Here is a 21,114-nt window from a genome sequence, read left to right as displayed (position 1 = left end):
ATTCTTGAAGATTTTTGATTTATTTGCCGAATGAACTTATGTATTTTAACTTAATTAACAATCAAAGCATATTTTATACTAATAACTGACTTTTTTAAAAACTTTCCTTCCAAATAAGTAATTTGTTTTTTCTGCCTTTTAATAACAGAATTTAATGTATATTTTTAAAATCTCGATAAGAAATTAGAGTAAAAAAAAAAAATAATAATATATATGTATATATATATATATATATATATATATATATATATATATATATATATATATATATATATATATAGGTTTATTCATAATTCCCTCCGGGGTTTCGAAGTGTTATAGTAAAAAAACGAAAACGAATAATGCAAAAGAGAACATATCAAATTATTCTGAAAGTATTCAAGTTTTAATTTAAGCAGTTGCCGGTAGATGGCAGTAACATGTACCACTGAAGCCAGTTGTAGTAAAAAAAATGGCGTTTACGGCTGGAGGGAATTATGAATAACCCTGTATATATATCGAGAGCGCTATTTAAGGAGCACCCTGCATATAGTGATATTACTTTTCATCTAAATTCACAAAATAATTGCTAAGTAAAATGCAAAACACTTACTTTTCTGCTCCAACATGCGCCTTCTTAACTTTCTGATGAGAATTACTGTTATTCCAGACAAAAGTACAACCAAAATGACAGCAGCGAGTATTACAATCATAACCTGAGATGTGAACTGAAATCTGCTCCCTATATATGCATCAAATCATAATATATTTTATTTTAAATATTTTTAATTTAAATACTAAAAGAGTTCAAATCAAAAATTTTAAATTTATGGAAATATATGTAACTATAGATGTATTGCTTTTACATATACACATTTTACTTATTTTCAAAAGTAGTTATGAAGATAATGGCCAGATGGCACTTTAATGCGAAAGTTTAAACTTAATCGGTATAAGAAACAACAACGTGGTACTATATGTCAGCAAATTGTGTTCTTTCTTAAGAAGAATAAAATAAACAACACGTTTCTAATTCCTTCTGATTTCAGTAAATTTATTTTAAAATTCATTAGCAATTTAAGGGTCTTTTAGGTATATGCTTATCAATGGTTGTAAAGAAAAATAAATAAATTTTGCTTAGTGAAAGTTAAAGTGGAAAACAATTTCTTTGAAAATCATTACCCTATATGGTAATGTCATTTCAGGTAAAAAATCCACATATGTGGTTAATAAAAAGAAAATAAGTGATATTTTAACTATTCATTTGGTAATTTTTCCATTCACATAGTTAATATTCTATTATTCAAAATTATAGTTCTTATAAGCACATATTTAATGAAAAATACCAAAGTGAATAGCAAATTTAACCTAATATATGCTTTTTATGTCATGCTCTAAGGTATCATGCTAAAATTGCCAAATTTTATCATTTATTATAAACCATACTTTTATCACTTATACTTTAAAACTTATAAAACTTATTACGAAACTATACACTTTATACATAGTTAAGCATTTTCATACAGCAGTTGCGGCCGTTAACACTTTATAAATATATGTTATCTAGTATTAAATTTTAATGCGAACATACTTATACAAATCGTAACTGTATAAGTATGTAATACGTGCATACTTATACAGTTTACTAGAAATTCAAGTTTTCAAAAGTATAGCTCTTATTTCCATACATTTAGTAAACAATACAAAACTAATAAGTAAATTTTACGAAATAAACGGTTTTTATGCCATATTCTGAGGTATCATCATGAAAAAATGCCATATTTTATCACATTAACCAAATTTTAACACATATCATAAAATGTTACTTTACTGTTAAATTTAACAAAAGCGTTATTTAAGCGCTTCGGTAAAAATTACCGAGCTTTTTGATGATTTGATTTCAATAGAGCCAGAATTTTACTTTATTCTGGTAGTTTTGAGCTTCCTTTTTCCCCATTTATAGATAACACACAACATTTTCCGACTTCGCAAATTTTTGTTTACTCATCTGCGGTAATGACGGCAAAAGTATACAAACAACTGAAACTGCTTCATAGTTTATTGATTTTTTAATTATAAACTTATTTTTATAGATTGCATTGTCTAAAATCGTAAATATTATTTTTGGACTAAAATTTAAATAGCTAAAAACAATAGTAAATATTTTTATAGATTGCATTGTCTATAATCGCAAACATTATTTTTGGACTAAAATTTAAATAGCTGAAAACAATAGTAAATATTTGTATAGATTACATTGTCTATAATCGTAAATATTATTTTTGAACTAAAATTTAAATGACTAAAAACAATTGTAAATATTTGTATAGATTGCTTTGTCTATAATCGTAAATATTATTTTTGGACAAAAATTTAAATAGCTAAAAACAATACTAAATGATAAAAAATGCATTTCATAATAGCTCCAAATGTGTCTATTTTGACTTTTGAAAACTATTTTATCTTAATTAAATTGTCCGAACAATTTGGACTATAATTATGGTCATTTAAATTATGTCATAAATCCGAAAGAACTAATTTTTTTTCCGTTTCTCAAAAGCGCAAAATCTCTTTCTGCTTTCACTTCATTCTTTCGTTAAACTTCCCTTCTGCGTGGATTATTTATTTTCTTCAAAAAAATACACCACTGAATAGAAATAAATATAAAATATTCTAAAAATATTCACATCCATGCCTTGAAGGTTAACGGAAATCCAATATTCATTCCCGATATTCACTTCTGGAAAGTTACAAAACTATTGCTCCGAATTTTTCTACGTTTGAAAGAGTGTTTTTTTTCTTATAAAAACATTGATCTTATTTTCTTAAATTCATTTAAAATTATAGATTTTACCACTTTTATCTCTTTATTTTATTTTTAAAGAACTCTCTGGCACTCTTGTTTGTAAGAAAAATATTGGAATGCGACAAAACTTTCAAGTTGTCATAAAGAAGTTTGAATATTTATTTATTTATTTTCCTTTTCATCAAGTTTGGATGAGGAAATTGAATTGCACTAGTAAAAATGTATTAAATTTTCTATTTCAAAAAATCTTGAAAATCAGTTTTCTTTTGCTCCGTTATTTTCTTTCTAATAAATGCCATTGGATAACAATATAAAAATGTTTCAAGATTTGAATACTTGAAGTGACGAAGTATTTATCTATTTTTTTTGGTTCTCTGCATTTTTAACATAATGCAAAATAGACATAATTTAAATTACTTGAAAATGGCTGTTTTCTGTGATTCATTCTTTGGTACTAGAAACATATCGTGGAAAAACTTAGAAATGCAATAATTATTGAATTTAATTATTTCTAAAAGTTTGAAAAATGTTTGTCTAGGAAATTCATCAATGTTTATTAGTTGTTCATCTAAATTATTTTTGTTAGTATGTAATAATCCAAATAGTGTTATTGATAGGAGAAACTTTTTTTTAGAATTCCTATAATTATAGTTGCGTATTATTTGCAATAGACAGCATGGGCAGCTAAGATGCATTTAATCCATGCCTTTAATTTACTCATTGTAATATTGACTGCTTTATTCCATTATTTACATTGAATTATTAATGAATCAACCAGATTTGAAATAGGATATAAATTGTATAGACTCTTCAATTTTACTGGTTAAAATTATGAAAATTATTAATAAAATGTTAATTTAGTAAGTTGTATGAATCTGGATATATTTTTTTGTCTGCAATAGTTTCAACTCAGTGTATTATAAACCAAATATTATGTCCAAGATATTGATTTATCATTTTTATATCAGATTCATCATTCTTATTTACACTTTTAATTAGTAGCCTAGCACTAATTGTTACTTACGCTTAGAAAAAAAACTTAGTTATTTCATAAGTCTACAAAAATGCAATAGACGTCCATTCATTTGAATACAATGAAGTTGTTTCATGGAATGATTTCCCGTCAGACAGAGATTCAAATCAATACAGTTTCTTTCATTTTGTATTGATTTGGTTTTTCTAATACCGTAATTGACAATGACAATGTTCCAAAAAGAGGATATATATCGCAGTAAAGAATATCGAGTGATAGGTAAAATTATGTGTTTTTTTTAAACATACACACAAAATCGAGCATGTGACTTTTAGATGTTTAAGTAGCATATGCCATGTGTCTTAAAATTAATGATTTCAACAAAAAAAGAAGGAAAAGCAGCTTCACCGAAAAAATGAGTATTCTGTGATAAAAACCATTGCATTTTATCTAGTAAGTAGGGGAGAGTGGGGTCAATTGTAACAGGGTACGATTGTAACAGAGCAAAAATTTCGAGTGTCGGGCTCTAGATTTGGTTCCTAGGTAGCGCACAAGGTGTATTTAATAGATATACATGTGCACCCCTGCTGGCAACCATTTTTATGTACTTTTGAAAGAGTTACATCACAAAAGATATTTTCACACTACGTAAGTACTTTTGTTGGTATTAGAATATTATATTAAAACAAAGTAATTTCGTTTAAGCAAATAAAAATTATTAACCGAATATGTAAGTGGACACCTTAATTAACATTTCAATAAAAAAAATTAGTTTTGTTAATTAACTAGCATTGATTTTAACAAATGAAGCTAAGCTGAAATGGCGTCTTGGGAACGAGTGTAACAATAAGTAAAGGGACGATTGTAACAGCTGAAAATAAATAATCTTGCGTTTACAAACCATTACTTAACTCTTTAAGTACCACCAATAGTTTCCTATATCATTTATATTGTGTTGCATTATTTTATTTGTCCCCTTTCACTGCATAAATTAAGATTTTTAACCCCTTAAAGCTAAAAGTTTAACCCTTTAGGTCTCTGCTCATTATTATTTTTACTCCTAAAATATCACTACTATTTTGATCTATAAAAAATATATCACAACTATGATAATATGTGTAATTAACTATGTTTTAGTTGAATTTATGAACTGTTACAATTGACCCCGTAAGTGGGGACAATTGTAACAAGTGCATGACTGTCAAAAATTGTTCCTAACTAATATAATAACATTTAAAGTAAAGTATTTATTTTTTTTCTAGTTGAGGATAGTCTACTTTACTCGTCTGTCAATTAATATTAACAATATATTGGACTTTTTAGTTAAAAATAGTTTAGTAAAAAATGTTACAATTGTCCCCACTCTCCCCTACATAATATGTATATGATTTTAAGATAAATATAGGTACACTTTTTATTCCCTGGGAGAAGAAGAGGAGGTAAAAAGGATAATACACTTAAACATTGCTATCAAGACAATTGACTCAGTCCTCTTAATACTATTTTAGATTAAATCAGTTATAATCAATTTCACGGGAATAGGGTTGATAGAATTTATGGTACGTATTTACCCTACCCATCATTTATCCTGCTACTACCATTTATTCTGGTATTTACCCATCAGGTATTGCTATCTAGGTAAGTAAAGTAATGATTCTTGATGTATTTATTTAATTGAATGAGTTCAAAACAGGGTTGATAAGATCAGTATTTCAAGTATTATAAAAGCTTCACTTACAAAACATACAGTTTCATACTTAGCTTATTAACGTCTGCTTTATACAAATAAGATTAATTCAATTCAGCGTATAAGAAATTCAACAGAAACAATACCCCATTTCAGCGTACTGATAGCAATAATTTAATCTGTTCCTTTTTTATCTCTTCTTCTACCCCAGTATCGATTGAATACAATATGTTCAAAATCTTTAAATAACGTTAATGTTATATTTAAGCAATGATTAAAATCGTATGTATTTATTATGAAATGCGCAATTATTGTATATTTTAATAGTATGCAGCTTTATTAAAAACTCAATTAAAATAGAAAGAAAAAGATATGAAATGCTTGTAGGTGTTCTGCTCATAAAACTAGGTTTTTAACATCAAGTTTTAAAATAATTAAACATACAGATTATGTAGTCAAAAAAGTGCTTTGTTAAGAGAGAAAAGTTGACTAAATACAATTTTTTTTCAAAATAATTACTTTTACTGTGCAGACAGGTGACAAAATTAGCAGACATCCATGCAAATAGTTTCTAATGATTAGTTTGTGGTACAGAAAAAAAGGTATTATTTTATAGTTTTCTGCGCCATAGTTAATGGCGTGATTTGCATATGAACTTTGTGATTAATCTTAAATTTTATTTGATTAAAATTCTGGTTTTCTCAGAAAAGTGTAATATTTTATATCCACTTCTGTTTTATAATTAATTTTAAATCACGAATAATTTTTGGAATATCAGACAGTTGGATCTAAGACAGAAATAAGGAGAATATTAAGTATTTTATTTCGTGAACATTTTTGCTAAATCGAAAAAAGAAAAATAATACAATCGGTTTGGAATTGATTCCAGTTTTAAAAGGTTAATAAATAGATTAAGTTCATTTAGGATTGTGAAATAATTAATTATATTTAATTTTATATGGCAGGGAGTTTATTTGTGGCTATGTACTTTCGTTTCATTAGATTGATTAGATGAGGTGTAACTTACTTAAATATAATAAAACCATGAAAAAATTTAAAGTTCTGAAAATTTAGAGAACTTTTCACTCGATAGGGAACTATTTAGAGAGCTAACAACTGTAACATTTCGCAAAATGTTATATTTTAACCAATCACATACTCGAAATAAGGAAAAAAAATGTTTTACATCATAGTACACTCATAGAATGTTCGATTGAAAATTGTTAAATAACAATTTATTTCATGCTTATTTTACCATATTCAAACACAACCGTCAAATAACCATAAATAACAATAAGAAGGTATTCCGTTTATTAACTGTTTTCAGCTAATAGAGTTAAAAAACCAGAAATTCATCGCGCTAACAAGACCTACCTAATTAAGTCTCTTAGTTCCTTACAGATGGGACCATATTATAGCCGAGAGGGTTAATAAATTTACGAGATGGCAAGACAACGAGAAATAACGAGATGGCAGCACAATAAACTCGCTTAACACAAACAAGTTCTGTATTTCCCATCTCCTACGATAGATGAAATAACCCAATAAACTTATTAAACCGAATTCCTCGGTTCAGTTGACAAACCTCAACTCACCCACATTCATAAATCTCAACTCCAATGCCTGCTAGTTTTAAATGGTTAAGCAACGGTATACTTATGTATTCACGGTTTTTTAGCCATATTATTTATAAATGATTTCAAAACCTTAAAGTTAGAAAATGTTATTTACAGTAAACTTTACTGAAAATTGGACGGACAGACTGCTGATGGTCATTTCACTGTAATTTTAGAATGAGAATTTTGACAGTGTAGAATTTTAAACCTTTTGACTTGTTTCAGACCTTCAAAACACAACGTTACCCTTCAGGATGATACATGAATGATAATAATTCAGCAATAACTTGGAAATATTAATAAAATTTAACACGTTAATAAATGTTTCCCAATTCATTTGGAAGTTTTCATTGCACACGCGGTCGTCGCCACAAAGAGCATCAAGTTTTGCTTGCTAAATACATGTCAACCTTTCTACTATGTAAAAAACAAAGTTTTAATTTTCAAATATATTTTTTACTTCACTTTTCTTGGGTTCATTCAACTCATAAAACGAGAATATTTAAACTAGTAATGCATACCTTTTCTTTGATCAGCTTGTTTAGAATGAAGTGTATTTACTCGTAGTACTACGGCTTGGCTTCTTCCTTTTGTATTTACAGCGTACACAACGACCACAAAGCTAGTAGCTGATGGTAGATCTCTCGCCAAAAAGAAAGGAATATCCGCCGTATGGTTGCCTCTTAATCTATGTAAAGCTGTATCATGAACCTCCATGACGAAATATTGACGTAATCCTCCATTTAATCCTTCGACGCACTCAACGCGAAATGAATGCTGGGTAATGTTCATTACGGTACAATTCTGAACCGGATCGGGTGGACCTGATAAAAAATATTGAACAAGTGTAAGATTGAATACATGATTTTTATTTTATTTAAATGTCGATAATTTAGATTACTCAGCGAATATTGTAATCTTGAAATATAAAAAAAAGCTAAAATCATTTTTTTAAATACTTAATTGAATTTGAAATACGTTTTGAAATACGTATACACTGTAAACAATTCCAGATCAAATTCCAGTAAAACTAATATAGCTTGAAAACTTATAAACATAATATAACTTAACATCACTCAATAAAAAAATATGTTATCTTCAAAAAACTTGCATAAATTCATTTTAGTAGCATTTTATATATATTTTATATATTTTTCTGTTTTTAACAAGTTATTGTATTGTAGTTTTTATTCCATTAATAGTGAATTTTTTTTTTCTGGAACACGCAGGAAAGAAGAAAAAAATATCACACCAATATTTATTAAGTTTAAATTAACGTTATGAGGGATTTAACTAAGCTAAACAATAAATAAAAGAGCTTCATGCAATCAGAGACATCTCGAACAAAAATAATGAGGGGATTAATCCTTCTTTGATATAAATAATCTTTGTTTTCTCTATAATAAGATCAACATTTCATATTAGATGTTGATTTTTATTTAATTTAAATGTCGACTATTTAGATTACTCAGCGATATTGTAATCTTGATTAATAAAAAAAGGCTAAATTCGTTTCTGAAATACTTAATTGAATTTGAAATACGCTTTGGAATGCTTATAGACTGTAACAAATTCTAGATCAAATTCCAGTAAAGTTAATATAGCTAGAAAACTTATAAACATAATATAACTTAACATAAGCATAACACTCAATAAAAAAATAATATGTTATCTTCAAAAAACTTGCATAAATTCATTTTATTAGCATTTTATATATCCTTTATATATTTTACTGCTTTTGAACACTTACTGTATTGTAGTTTTTATTCCATTAATAGTGAAATTTTATTTTTTCTAGACCACGAAGGAAAAAAGACAAAATAACACACCAATATTTATTAAGTTTAAATTAACTTTATGAGGGATTTGACTAGGCTAAGCAGCTTTATGAAATCAGAGTCTTCTGGCACACAAATAATGAGGGGATTAATGTTTCTTTGATATAAATAATCTTTGTTTTCTCAATAATAAGATCAGCATTTCATATAAGATGTTATTATGTTAATTATAGCAAAAGATATGTCAAAATATAGACGTAAGCAAAGGAGTAGTACCTCGGGCGATTTATTTGTCATGTAGTTGGTTTGACATTTCTGTGGTTAATAAAAATAAAATAAGGTGTAATATGAAATGTCTGAACTTCTAGTAAATGAAGGGCCTGGGGTAATATAGTTATAAGCTTTTCGTTTCTCAAAAGTCGTATCATTTTTATATCTAACGGTTTCCTAATATTTAATCTCTAAGTTTTAAAAATTAACACTTCATAAATATATGTTATCTTGTTTTAAATTTTAATGCATATATATATTTATAGAAATCATTTTGTTGAGAAACATTTTGTATGTTGTCAACAACGTCTTGTTCGCAACATTTATTACAGAATTTTATGTATTTTATGATGCGTGCTATAGATAACAAACAAAATTTTTCAATTCCTCCCAACTTTTTTGGTTACTTGCCTGCTGTAATGACAGTATAAACACAAGGTTCCCTCTGTATACCGACGCTATTGCTGCTTGAGCAAGTAAGTGTTCCATAGTCGTAGTCACTCTTTGTATTAACAGTAGCAGTGCTCCGAGTTCCTTCACTAACAAAGGGTACCTCTTCCATATTTTCTCCGGACTTGTTGAAACTCCAGTGAAACGTGACGTCAGTCGGGTCAGCATCCACTTCACAGACCACTTTGACTTCTTCATGCCTCGTGGCACCATAGAGTATCTTTTGACCAGGTACACAAACTGGAGAGTCTAGGGAAAAAAAGTATTTTCTTCCAGATACGGTTTTTTTTCTCTATAAAATATGTGAAATAAATGCAGAAGATTTTATTGCACACAAAATTACATTTTCTAAAAATTAAGCAAATTAGAAAAAAAAATATGCTTGTGCAAAAGGGGTTCACTTTTCTACTTTCACACATTTACTTTTTTTAAATATTGTAGTTATGCTTAGCAGAACTAAAGTTTTATAAACTGATTCTATTTAAAAACAAAAAAAAATATGTTTTGCATAATTTAATGAAAATAAAAAATAAAAAAATTACTACTAAAGAAAAAAATTTATTCTCCGTTTAACTAAACATTGTTTTAAATATGCAGTTATTTTCTTTCAAATTCATGCTTTGAAACTCTATGGTTTTCTTCTGATATTTTTAAATGCATAAAAGAATTAAATAAAATTTAAAAGAAATATGGTAAAGAAAAAGTCAAATTTTGAGAAATTAAAACCTGGAAGAAATAAAAATAACGACGCAATTATATGAGTATAATCATACCATTAAAATGAGAACTGAATCAATGATAAATAACTATATAGATTTACACATTTAAATATATGTTTAACAACTATAAAGGTGGGTGTTGGAATCATAGCTATTTTTATTCTATCTGAAATTGGGTCACACAGGCAGAATTTGTTTTTTTCTTAGAAAAGAAATCGAAACAATTGAAATCATGTTCAAAATTTTCCCAAAACCTTAAAAATTGTAATAACATGGAGGGTGATGGGCAAATTTACAGACAATGTGTTGAATTTCCACACATTTAAGCAGAGTGTTTCTGAATAACAGCTTTAAAATCGTCATGAGAAATCATATTTAAAATCCTTTTATTATTTAATCACCAATTTTTGGTTTCAAATCAAAAAAACAAAATATGAGTCAAAGCTTTTACACCTCTTTACGATTGTTAGGATATTAAAACTAAATTCAGTCTTAGTTCTATTAATCAAGATTTTAAAATAAAAGTAACTTACATTGTATTGATAAATAGAGAGCTTTGCTTTCTCCCATTCCTTCTGAGTTTGAAGCTGAGCATGTGTAATGTCCTCTGTTTATTCTTTGCACCCTTTGAAGTACTAAAGATTGATTACTGATTATTATTCCTGCAGACACATTGGTGTGTAGTTCTCTGCCTTCAAAAGACCAGCCAATTTCAGAAACCCAAGGATTCGCCCGAATGTCACATTCCATGTAAACATCATTACCTTCCTGGATTCGAAAATGTCTCAGTTTGCTGCCTAATCTTAACGCTAATTGAGGTTTGTCTGAAAATTGAAATGAGGTCAAAATAAGCAAGTCATCAGCAGAAATAACGTAAAAAAGCTTTAAGAGGGCTATTTGGGATTGATTTTGTATTAACATTAATTTTTAATGAGTTAGTCAAACACTACCGGATATTTCTCATTATATTCTTGAAATTAAAAAGATTAATTTTTTTTCCTAATCCTACTCCTTACGTTTTTAATTTCGATGAATAAAATGTAATATGCATGTAATATATTTCAGTTGGATCAAAATAAATTTTCATTGTACAAACATAATAAAAATAATGATAGTAGAGTAGGAAGTGGTTATTAAATATTTGCATTTGGTTATTAATTTCAATACCCTTATCAATTGGTTCACAAAATGCGTTTTAAAGTTTTTTTCCTCAAATTACCCTCTTTGTAAATTCGAATAGGTTTGTAAAATTAAACTTTTTCTTCTTTTATAATTATCATAAACTTTTGATTCTTAAATTTAATTATTCTAATGGTTTTTCTTTGTTTGATATAAATCTGCAATCAAACGTAAAGAATGTGGTTCAAGCAAAAAAAAAAAAGCCTGAAATGAATAAACAAAAGCAGTTAATGAAACTATTTATAAAAACTTCAACCATCCCTTGTAAGACACAATTGTATCTGCTAAATCTCTACTAAGACACTAAACTGCTTAAAATATATTTTTGTTGATTCGTGCAGTTTTAGCACATTTTATAAATTACCTAATTAATGTTTGTTCATCTGTATGAATTTAATTTCTTTAAAATGCATGTGTGTATATTTAAAAGACACCAATTATCCCTGAAAACGTCAAAAAAGAATTATCATTTACTGCATCACATGCCTGAATGAAGTAATGTTATTATTAAATGGAATATAGAATTAAAAATGTGCTTACAGTGTATTTCTAGATCCCAAGTATCATCAAGAGCTGAACCTGCAATGAGAGGGTTTTCTGCTCTACACGTCAGCTGTTTCCCATTATCTTCAATGGATGGTCTAAAATTGAGGACACTTGTTGTGAAGTTGCCATCAGTCGAAACTGTATCTTTGTTGTGTTTCAGTCGAGTTGCTCCCATCCACCAAGATATAATTGCGGGTGGTTTGGAACCAGCACTTTTGCAGAGTAAATCAACGGATTTTCCTGCAGACATGGATCTTGGACCGACATCCAGTTTGACTGACACTGGTCTAACTAAAATGAGCAAGACACATTTGAAATTATCAACTTTCCTCTGTATTATAGCCACAGATAGTTTAAATAGATAACGGGCATAATAAACGGGCATATAATTTATTATATGCTCGTTTAAAAAAATCATTAAATCGTAAGGAATTAATATTTAATGTACAAAAGGAGTTCATATAGATAAAGTTTAATATATGAAGTACAAAATTCGTTTAGTTTAAATGAGGTTATTTTATTTTGATTTTTGAATGTTGGTTTATAGATATGTATATTTAAAATTATAAAACTAAACTGAACTCAGTGGCGCGACAGCTCATAGAGGGCCAAGGCCTACTGTGCCTATCTCAGTTTTCTTGACCTTGGGCTCAGGGGTGCAGGAGCAGATGTTCCGGTCAGGTGGTCAGCCGAACGCTGAACCCCCAGTGCTTAGTTCCCCAGCATGCTTGGTACTCAATTATCGACACACTGAAGGAATGAAAGGCTGAGTCAACCTTGCCCGGCTCGAGGATCGAACCAGGGACCTGCGGCACGACAACTCGAAGCGCTACCACTCAGTCACCGGATTTAAATTTCATTTGTGTAAAATATGGATTCAGAAATCAAATTCTTCGCACTCACTGACTTATTCCTTTGTGGTTCTTCATTGTTTAGTTTCAAACCTTATATTTAGAATGAAAAGAAATAAAAGTCATTTATAGTTAACGAACTAAAGTGAAACTAACTGTAACAAGAAATTCCTTTTACGAATCGCGATACTGTTCAAATTTGCTTCAACTTGAACTGGAGTGCTAAATTAAACAATATTATTTTGTAACCTAATCATCATTAAAATTAGACATACAATTGTTTGCAAACGGAAACACAGATAGCTTAATCAGTGTTTATTAATTTATTTTAAACAGAAATATAAATAGTTCAACCAGTGATCACAATTTTAGCTTCACCAGAAACACAGATACTTTAACTAGTGTTTATAATTTTATTTTAAATGGAAATACAGATAGATTAACCAGTGTTTACTATTTCAATTTAAACGAAAACATATATAATTTAACTAGTGTTTATAATTTTAATTTAAACGGACGGATAGTTTAACCAGTGTTAATTATTTAAATTCACACGAAAACACATATAGCTTAACCAGTGTTTATAATTTTAATGTTAATGGAAACTTAGATAGTTTAAGAACTTATTTAGTTTGCTACAAGGTTTCACGGTATTATGATTTAAATGTGTCAATTTAGTTTAATATAGAAGGGTTTCTTCGAGAAATTGAGATAAAGCATCAAAATTTCTATAAGCAAGCATTACTTAAACTTGGCAGGTAATTTGTTTAGTTATCCATCGCTAATAAAAATCTAAGATTAATATGAAAGTCAATATGTAACACACTACCCTTTAAGAAAAAAATTTAGATTCTGTCAATCACCATGAAAAGTTTTGTGATAAACATAATTAATGCAATTTATACAAAATTACTTTTTTAGTCTAGCATTTCCGACAGATAATTAAAGAAACTCTATTGAAAATGTAAAATAAATGCCATAATATTACCATAAAATTAATACCATTCCATAACTTAATACCGTAATATTAATACACTTAATACCGTAATATTAATACACTTAATACCATAACATTAAATTAATACCATAATATATACTTTGGTCACATTGTTTTTAACAGTATTTTATAATTTCTTCACATTATCCACAAATTTATACGAATTTGATGAACCCTTATTATTTGTTGCATAGAAAATAATAATACAGCATGAAATGCAATTGTGTCCCTCTTCTTACTTCTAAAACTTTTGTTTTGAATAACAATTCAATTAAATTAAGCCCTACGATTAATCAAAATATCATCTCTTTTTTGTAGCAGTTACAGATTGTCACACATAAAATTGTAAGCTAGCTTTTGGAATTGTTTTATTATAAAAATAAAATTCTTTTAGTTTTAATCAGATTTAGATACCTAGGTATAAGAAAACTATATATATAACTTTATTAAATGTTTTAATTAGCATAAAAATGGAATGATAATGTGTTATGCAAATAACCTAATCAGCAAGAGTAACTAGACATTATCTCCAACCACGAATGTGGGTGTATTATGAATAATTAATTAATTTAATAGGATAAAAGAATCCAGTATGACATCTTCATGTAAGATTAAATTAACATTGTTTCTCGGAATTAGAACTTAAAAATATAACATTTTGTTTTTCTTTGATCTACAATTTAAAAATTCTAAGATTTCTAAGTTTTTAAAAAAAACCTACTGCTTTATTCTTTGCAAATTTATTGAAAGAGATTGAGATTTTCTTCTCATTTGTATACTTTAAATTACTTAAACTTTTTACTTGTAAATTAATACTGCAATTTAAAACTTTAATTTCTTGCACTACATATCTTTCTTACTACTTATTTATTAAAAAAAATTTATTTGTTTTAAATGTAAATTCCTTTTAAAAATTAAGAAGAGATTACAAAAAAGGTGTTTATTTTCAAATTTCAAAAGTGCTTCAGAATTGTATAATAAATAAAATAAGTTTCCATCCAAAATTATCTGCAAATAATTCGGAGAAATTACAGTTTTCATATGATGCAATTTAGAAATTCGCTCTCCTGTTCGTAACTCATAGGAATCCTATTGAATGCATGCCTCAAATAAATTATTATTTCAACTAAAATTTTAAAAAAAAGTAACAAGATTTAAAGTGGAAAAAAACGTCAAAACAATCCAAATATCAACTCGTTTTATCAATTTTATGTCTTATTATCATATTTTATGTCTGATATGCAACAAATATATGCTATTCTAAACACGTAATTACAAGTGTGTTCATGATTCATATATTAATTTAAATAAAATTAAGAAAAAAATATCCCTTCAACATCTATTGTTAAAAAAAATGCCATAAATAAAGACAAATATCATTTTATTATACGAAGTAATTTTTTAAGTGGTTTTATTAAACTCTTCGAAATTTCTCTGAAAAAGCAGTTAAATAATATTTAAATTGATTGTTATTTTACCACATTCAAACAAAGCAGTCAAATAACCATAAATAAAATGTTATTCAAACTGATAACTGTGAGAAAAATCGTTTATTAACTGGTTTCATATAGGGTTAAACAACAAGAATTTTATCGCATTAACTAGACCTACCTAATGAAGCCATGTTTTTGTCGTATGCCTGTTTAGGCAATAGGGGTGCGATTGTTCCTTTTTTTCAGTGGCGCCATCTATGGCCAGGAATTTGACTTCTGTCACGCCATTCACACAACCACAACCCGTTTATAGGGCGGGTCACATTCACACACATTCGCACACAAAGGAGAAGAGGCATAGAACACAGAGAGAGAGAGAAAGAAACTTCCATGCCTTGCCCGGGATTCGAACCCAGGACCTTTCTGATGCAAGGACAGTTCCCGGTCGGCAATGAAGCCATTTAGTTCCCTGATAATAGGCACATATTATTGCCGAGATAGATAATCTGTGACCTCTCATGACTGACAGAACGTGGATTCGAGTCTCAGCGCTAGCACCCCTATATGTTCTCTATTCCCTTCAACACATGAAGACCTTCCAGTGTCCTGCACACCCCAATGTGTGACCCTAGGCGGTTAGAAAACGATAGTATCATTTTCGCTTAGATGGTAGAACTATAAAACTGTTAATCTATTTCCAATGTCCAGTGAAACATCAGTTTGTGGTTTCACAACTGTAAAGGTAAAAAGTGTTTCTTAATTAATTGGAAGCACAGGCTGATGCCAGTTATTTTACCATAATTTTAGAATGAACATTCTAACAGTGTACGATATTTTTATTTTTAAATTTACTCTAACGCGTGAAATTCATTTATCGAACCAATACGTTTGTTAATATTAATTTTTAACAATATAAATAAAAAAATTCTTCTTTGGAAAGGTAAAAGAAGAAAACATGAGGTAAAATTAAAAAAAAAAAACATTTATTTTCCAACAAATACTTTGTTTATAGATACTAATACTTCCGTTAGTAAAATTAAAGTGATTTTAATAGTTTTACAACCTAGATAAAGATAAATATTAACAAGGAATTTTAAAATTATTATATTTAATTAAAGATCCTAAAAAGCATATCTAACCAAACGAGATATGTATTTATTACTTTTATTTTAAATATTTTTATTAATGAGCTACTTTTAATTTAAATAATTTCGTCTTCATATTTTTTTTATTTAAAATCATTTTAGGGCATTACGTTAAGCTGTAAATTTTATTTTCTACTATAAATGTTTCGAAAAAAAGATGAATTGAGAAAAAGAGATTTTTTTTCCAGAGTTGTAAGATTTTCCAGAATTCCTTATTTGGCCAAAGTATCAAATTACTTTTGCCTGAACGTCCATCTTCTTTTTCGCGATATTGCTTTTTCCGGGTAAAAATGGAGAGAACATTGTTGAAATGTTTTGAAATCTCCAAAAAAGCAATAAAAACATCAAACACTTCAGAAAGAGTAAAGGTTCGTTTCAATTTCTAAAGAAAAGGAAGAAAAGAAAATAATACCTGAAGCCGTTAACCTTTAAGCAATAAATAGTATAGTAAAAATAGTGAAATTCATAATTTCACTTAGCTAAAAAATATGTGGTTATGTACTTGCCCCCACCCCCTTCAAAAAATGTTTAACCAAATTAGAAAGCATTTATTTCTTTTGGAATGGGAACATGATTTAATATTTTATGTTTTAAATAAACCGCCCCATGCAGAAAATAAATGCTTCGATTTTTCTAACTATTTTTTCAAATGAAGACGACTATGTTTCAATTATCCAATCAGTGAATAAAAACTGGAAAAAAAGTATAATTAGGGTTGAACTAGTAATCCAAAAATATAAATATTTCTAATCGCCCTCGTGAATGAAAACAGAAAACAGAAAATAGTTTTCGTTTTTAGTTTTTCGAATTGTCCTTTTCAATATTGAAACATTTATGTATATGGCATTTTCCTCTCTAATATTAGTTTATCCCTTTTTTACCTCTTTCTCTAAATCTCTCATTTTTTTAGTTACTAGTTGATTACCCATACTGTGTACGGGTTGTAGGAAATAAATTGACATTATTCATTGTAAACAACTCTACAAAATTCTGCTCAAAACTGAAAGACATGTATACACACACACACACACACACACACACATATATATATATATATATATATATATATATATATATATATATATATATATATATATATATATATATATATATATATATATATATTAAAATAGTGCAATATTCACGCAGTGTTAGTATGTACCAAATATACCAAAACACACTGTACCTATGTTCAATGGACTCAAGTTACTGCATTTTGTTTACCATCTTTTATTGTATTTTACTTTTCTTATTGTGATGTAACTACAGTCCAATAAATTTGCCATTGGAGGTAAAAAAATTTAAAAAAACATTGTACCCACGTTAGTATATTTAGTACCTATTGAAAGTGTAATAATTATACAACAAGTAGTGCTAAAACCGAAATTAATTAGGCATCATTTGCGTCAATTATTGTACGGCGAATTTTTACGCTTTTTTCTAAGTGAATTAGCAGCATTTTTTAAATTTTCTTTTCAGGATATAGCTTATTCATTTACTACCTGTTACCGAAAATAATTAAGTACCATTGGCATGAAGATGTTTTTTTTTTTAATTTTTTACTTTTCTGCTAAAGGAATTTAGGCCATTACTCCATCAATTTTGCTTTTTAGTGCATAGCTAATTTTTCCTGTTTCAGCTAGTATCTATAACCAAAATTAATTAAGTATCATTGTTGTCAATAATATTTTGCTGTTTTTTTTGCGTACTTCCTAACGGATTAGTATTATCTCTCCATTAATTTTGTTTTCAAATAGGCAGCTCCTTTTTTTGCAAACACCATTAATTCTAAATTATTTTGTTATATAGAAACACAATTTTGTAGCATAACTACATACAGAATATACACGTTATTTCAGATAGATTTAGAAATACTATTTTTTTATGTAGCTCACCTATGCCTCCACGTTCCCATTGATTTAATCTGACAAAACAAATAGAAAAATAACCATAAAACAGCATGGAATATTTTTCTAAACAAGCTGCAAGCTGGTTAGCATTACTGAAGTTATCTTTTAACTATTTGAAAATCAAAATCACCTACGGTATAATTTTTCACAATCACTTTATCTGCACCAATGAAAAATCTCCTATTCTTATTCCATTTATTCTATTAATCAAATATCGCACCCAGGCTACCTGACTGAAATTTTTCAGTGGTTTTTAAGATCAAAAGCTATACTTTTCCCTTAAACCCATTGTTTTAATTTCAGGATGATAGAACTAACCATCCTGGATCATAAGTGAGGCAACCACACAGACAGAAAAACGCCTCATTTTATTATTATGAATTTTATTTCTAAACAAATAAAAAGTGAAGCAATAAAATAGTCCGGCCTGCGAGTGTTGCTCCGTTTTTTTCCATTCAAATGTTACGTTTTTATTATATGATTCATGAAAAAATTCATTGGTTTCTTCCTATTGATAATAAATTTACATTATAAAAAGATCTGAATAAGTTCAAGTCAGAAATAAAACATTCTTCCAATGACAGTTTTTACATTGAAATGTGAAAGAAAGCAACAGATACTCTCGTAAAAAAGTGCCTTCAACAATATTTAGATAAAAAACTGAACTTTTACCAAATATTTTTGCTAATTAATCATAAATAACGTAATTAACACCAAGAATAGAAGCTATCTTTTTTCTTGCTGATAATACACTTTGTTTATAAAAATATACGTTTTAAATAAAGCATTTATAAGTAGTTTAAAATTTAAGAATAAACAGATTTATCTAAGTTTAAAAATAAACAGAATTATCACATTTGTAATATGTCTGGCGGATATGAAAAATTTAGATATATTCTTAAATCATAAAACAATGAGAAAGAAACTAATAATTAAAACACTGAGCATGTTTTGTAATGCGAATTCAATGGAGATCGTTTTGCAAAACAGCAATTTTTATGTTGACTGTATTTGCTTGACTATGTACTTTTCAAATCATACAATGCATAATATTCATCGAACTTTAATCCATGATTTTCCAAACATTTTTTTTCAAAAGTTGAAAATAATTGTATAAAAACAAGTAATTATCTAATGCGATAAAGAATAATTATTTCGCGATATAATTTTTAGAAACTTAGTTTTCAATCTCACAGTATCGTTGAACCAAACATCATGAATTGCACCAAATAAATTATCAATTTTCTTTTTTTATTTCATATAAAATTTTATTTGAATAAAAAATAACAATATAAAATGCAATCGGTATAATATTATATAATGCTCTCGATTATACATAAAAGTTTAACATTGAACCATTTCAGAGAATTTTAAACAATTTGTTTAGATAATTATAACGTCTTCACTATTGCTTTAAAACCAGTTAAAAATTTTCAGTTCACTAAGTTCGGTAGCAGCTTTAATACTATATAATGGCTGAACTAGCTTAGCATCACAAAATTCCTACATCTCATCCTCCTCTTACTCTTACATCATCTTACATCTCATCAAGAATACTAAAATCCCCATTACAAAAAAGTAAGGACTTTTTAGGTCGTTTTGAGGTTCACAGGTGCAAAAAATACACCTGAGGTAGAAAATGAGGTTATGTTTTGCACCAAAAATAACCTCATCAATAAACTTCAATTTCAACCTCATTTGTAGCTCATAAGATCAACCTCATTAACAGCTCAGTAATAATTATAGCTGAAATCGAGTGAAATTATGCAGAAAAATTAACATGTACAACTCCAAAACAACCTCACTCTGCTGATTAGCGGGAATAAAACAACTTCATACGCTTTGATTATAATCCTTGGGAGGTTGATCTTATAGAGTCGTTTTTGAACTCAACTTTAAATAAACTTCAAATTAGCCTTAACACCTCAAAACGACCTTACACAAACATCAAAAACGCTTTAAATGTTTGCAAGGGGTCGTTTTCCGCTTAACAAAACAATCGAAATTTTTTTTATTTATAATCACAATTGTTTTGATTTCAATAAAAACTTATTGCAATGACAATAAAAATACATTCAATCCATTTGGAGAAATTCCTCACAAAACATAAAATGAAATCAATGAATTTTAAATATCCTATATTCGAAACAATTGACAAAAAAAATTCTCCCTTAAACTTTCAAATTATATGAACGTCGATAGCGTTGAAAGAGTGTTTAATCAATTTTTAATTTGCGCAGCACATAAGTGCAGAAATAAAAGTAAATACATATAAAATGAAACAAAATCTATGTATTAATGAGAAAAATCCAAACAAGGTATTCAATTATCCGTCCTGCTCAGGAACTTAATATTGTCTCCGAAATTTTAAGATTAAAAAATATGTTTATACAAAAGAAAACAAACCATTTTGAAGAATGGCTTTCCTCCCCCTTTCATGCCACGATCGATCAGCTCAGAATGAAAATAAAACAAATTTTAACTCCCACGGAACCTACCTGATCAATTTAATAGATTAAGCACTTTATGAAATGGAACTCTTTCAGAAATATCGTGGAGAGGGGGAGTTTTCCTTTCTCTTTTTTTTTGTTCTAATAGAAGTTTTAGAAAATTCGAATCGAACAATGGCTGGTAATGATCCAACCTGTGCGTGACGCTTGCCTTTGTTTGCGAGATTTAAAAAGAGAAATGTTACGAAAAAGCCAGTTTTGATTTCTTGGCCGTCTATTATTTGAGATCATTGAACAATGGAGAACGTGTTTTCTGCCTTTATAA

General features: G+C 28.1%; 1 protein-coding gene across 1 annotated transcript in view; it reads right to left on the bottom strand.

Annotated features, from left to right (window-relative positions):
• The window catches only part of LOC107451220 (neural cell adhesion molecule 2), a 94,867-nt gene that overhangs the window by 12,836 nt on the left and 60,917 nt on the right, over positions 1-21,114 (bottom strand). The window contains exons 5-9 of the mRNA XM_071178756.2: positions 11,998-12,294; positions 10,812-11,102; positions 9,521-9,808; positions 7,583-7,885; positions 593-721 (exon numbers count right to left, since the gene is read on the bottom strand). Of these exons, the coding sequence (XP_071034857.1) occupies positions 593-721; positions 7,583-7,885; positions 9,521-9,808; positions 10,812-11,102; positions 11,998-12,294 (1,308 nt within the window). The remainder of the gene's footprint in view (positions 1-592; positions 722-7,582; positions 7,886-9,520; positions 9,809-10,811; positions 11,103-11,997; positions 12,295-21,114) is intronic.

The sequence above is a fragment of the Parasteatoda tepidariorum genome, chromosome 3, assembly GCF_982258835.1.
Source record: "Parasteatoda tepidariorum strain Cologne lab strain chromosome 3, Ptep-v5.0, whole genome shotgun sequence".
Taxonomy (NCBI): domain Eukaryota; kingdom Metazoa; phylum Arthropoda; class Arachnida; order Araneae; family Theridiidae; genus Parasteatoda; species Parasteatoda tepidariorum.
The sequence above is the reverse complement of the archived record's forward strand: the minus strand, read 5'-3'. Positions and strand labels throughout refer to the sequence as shown.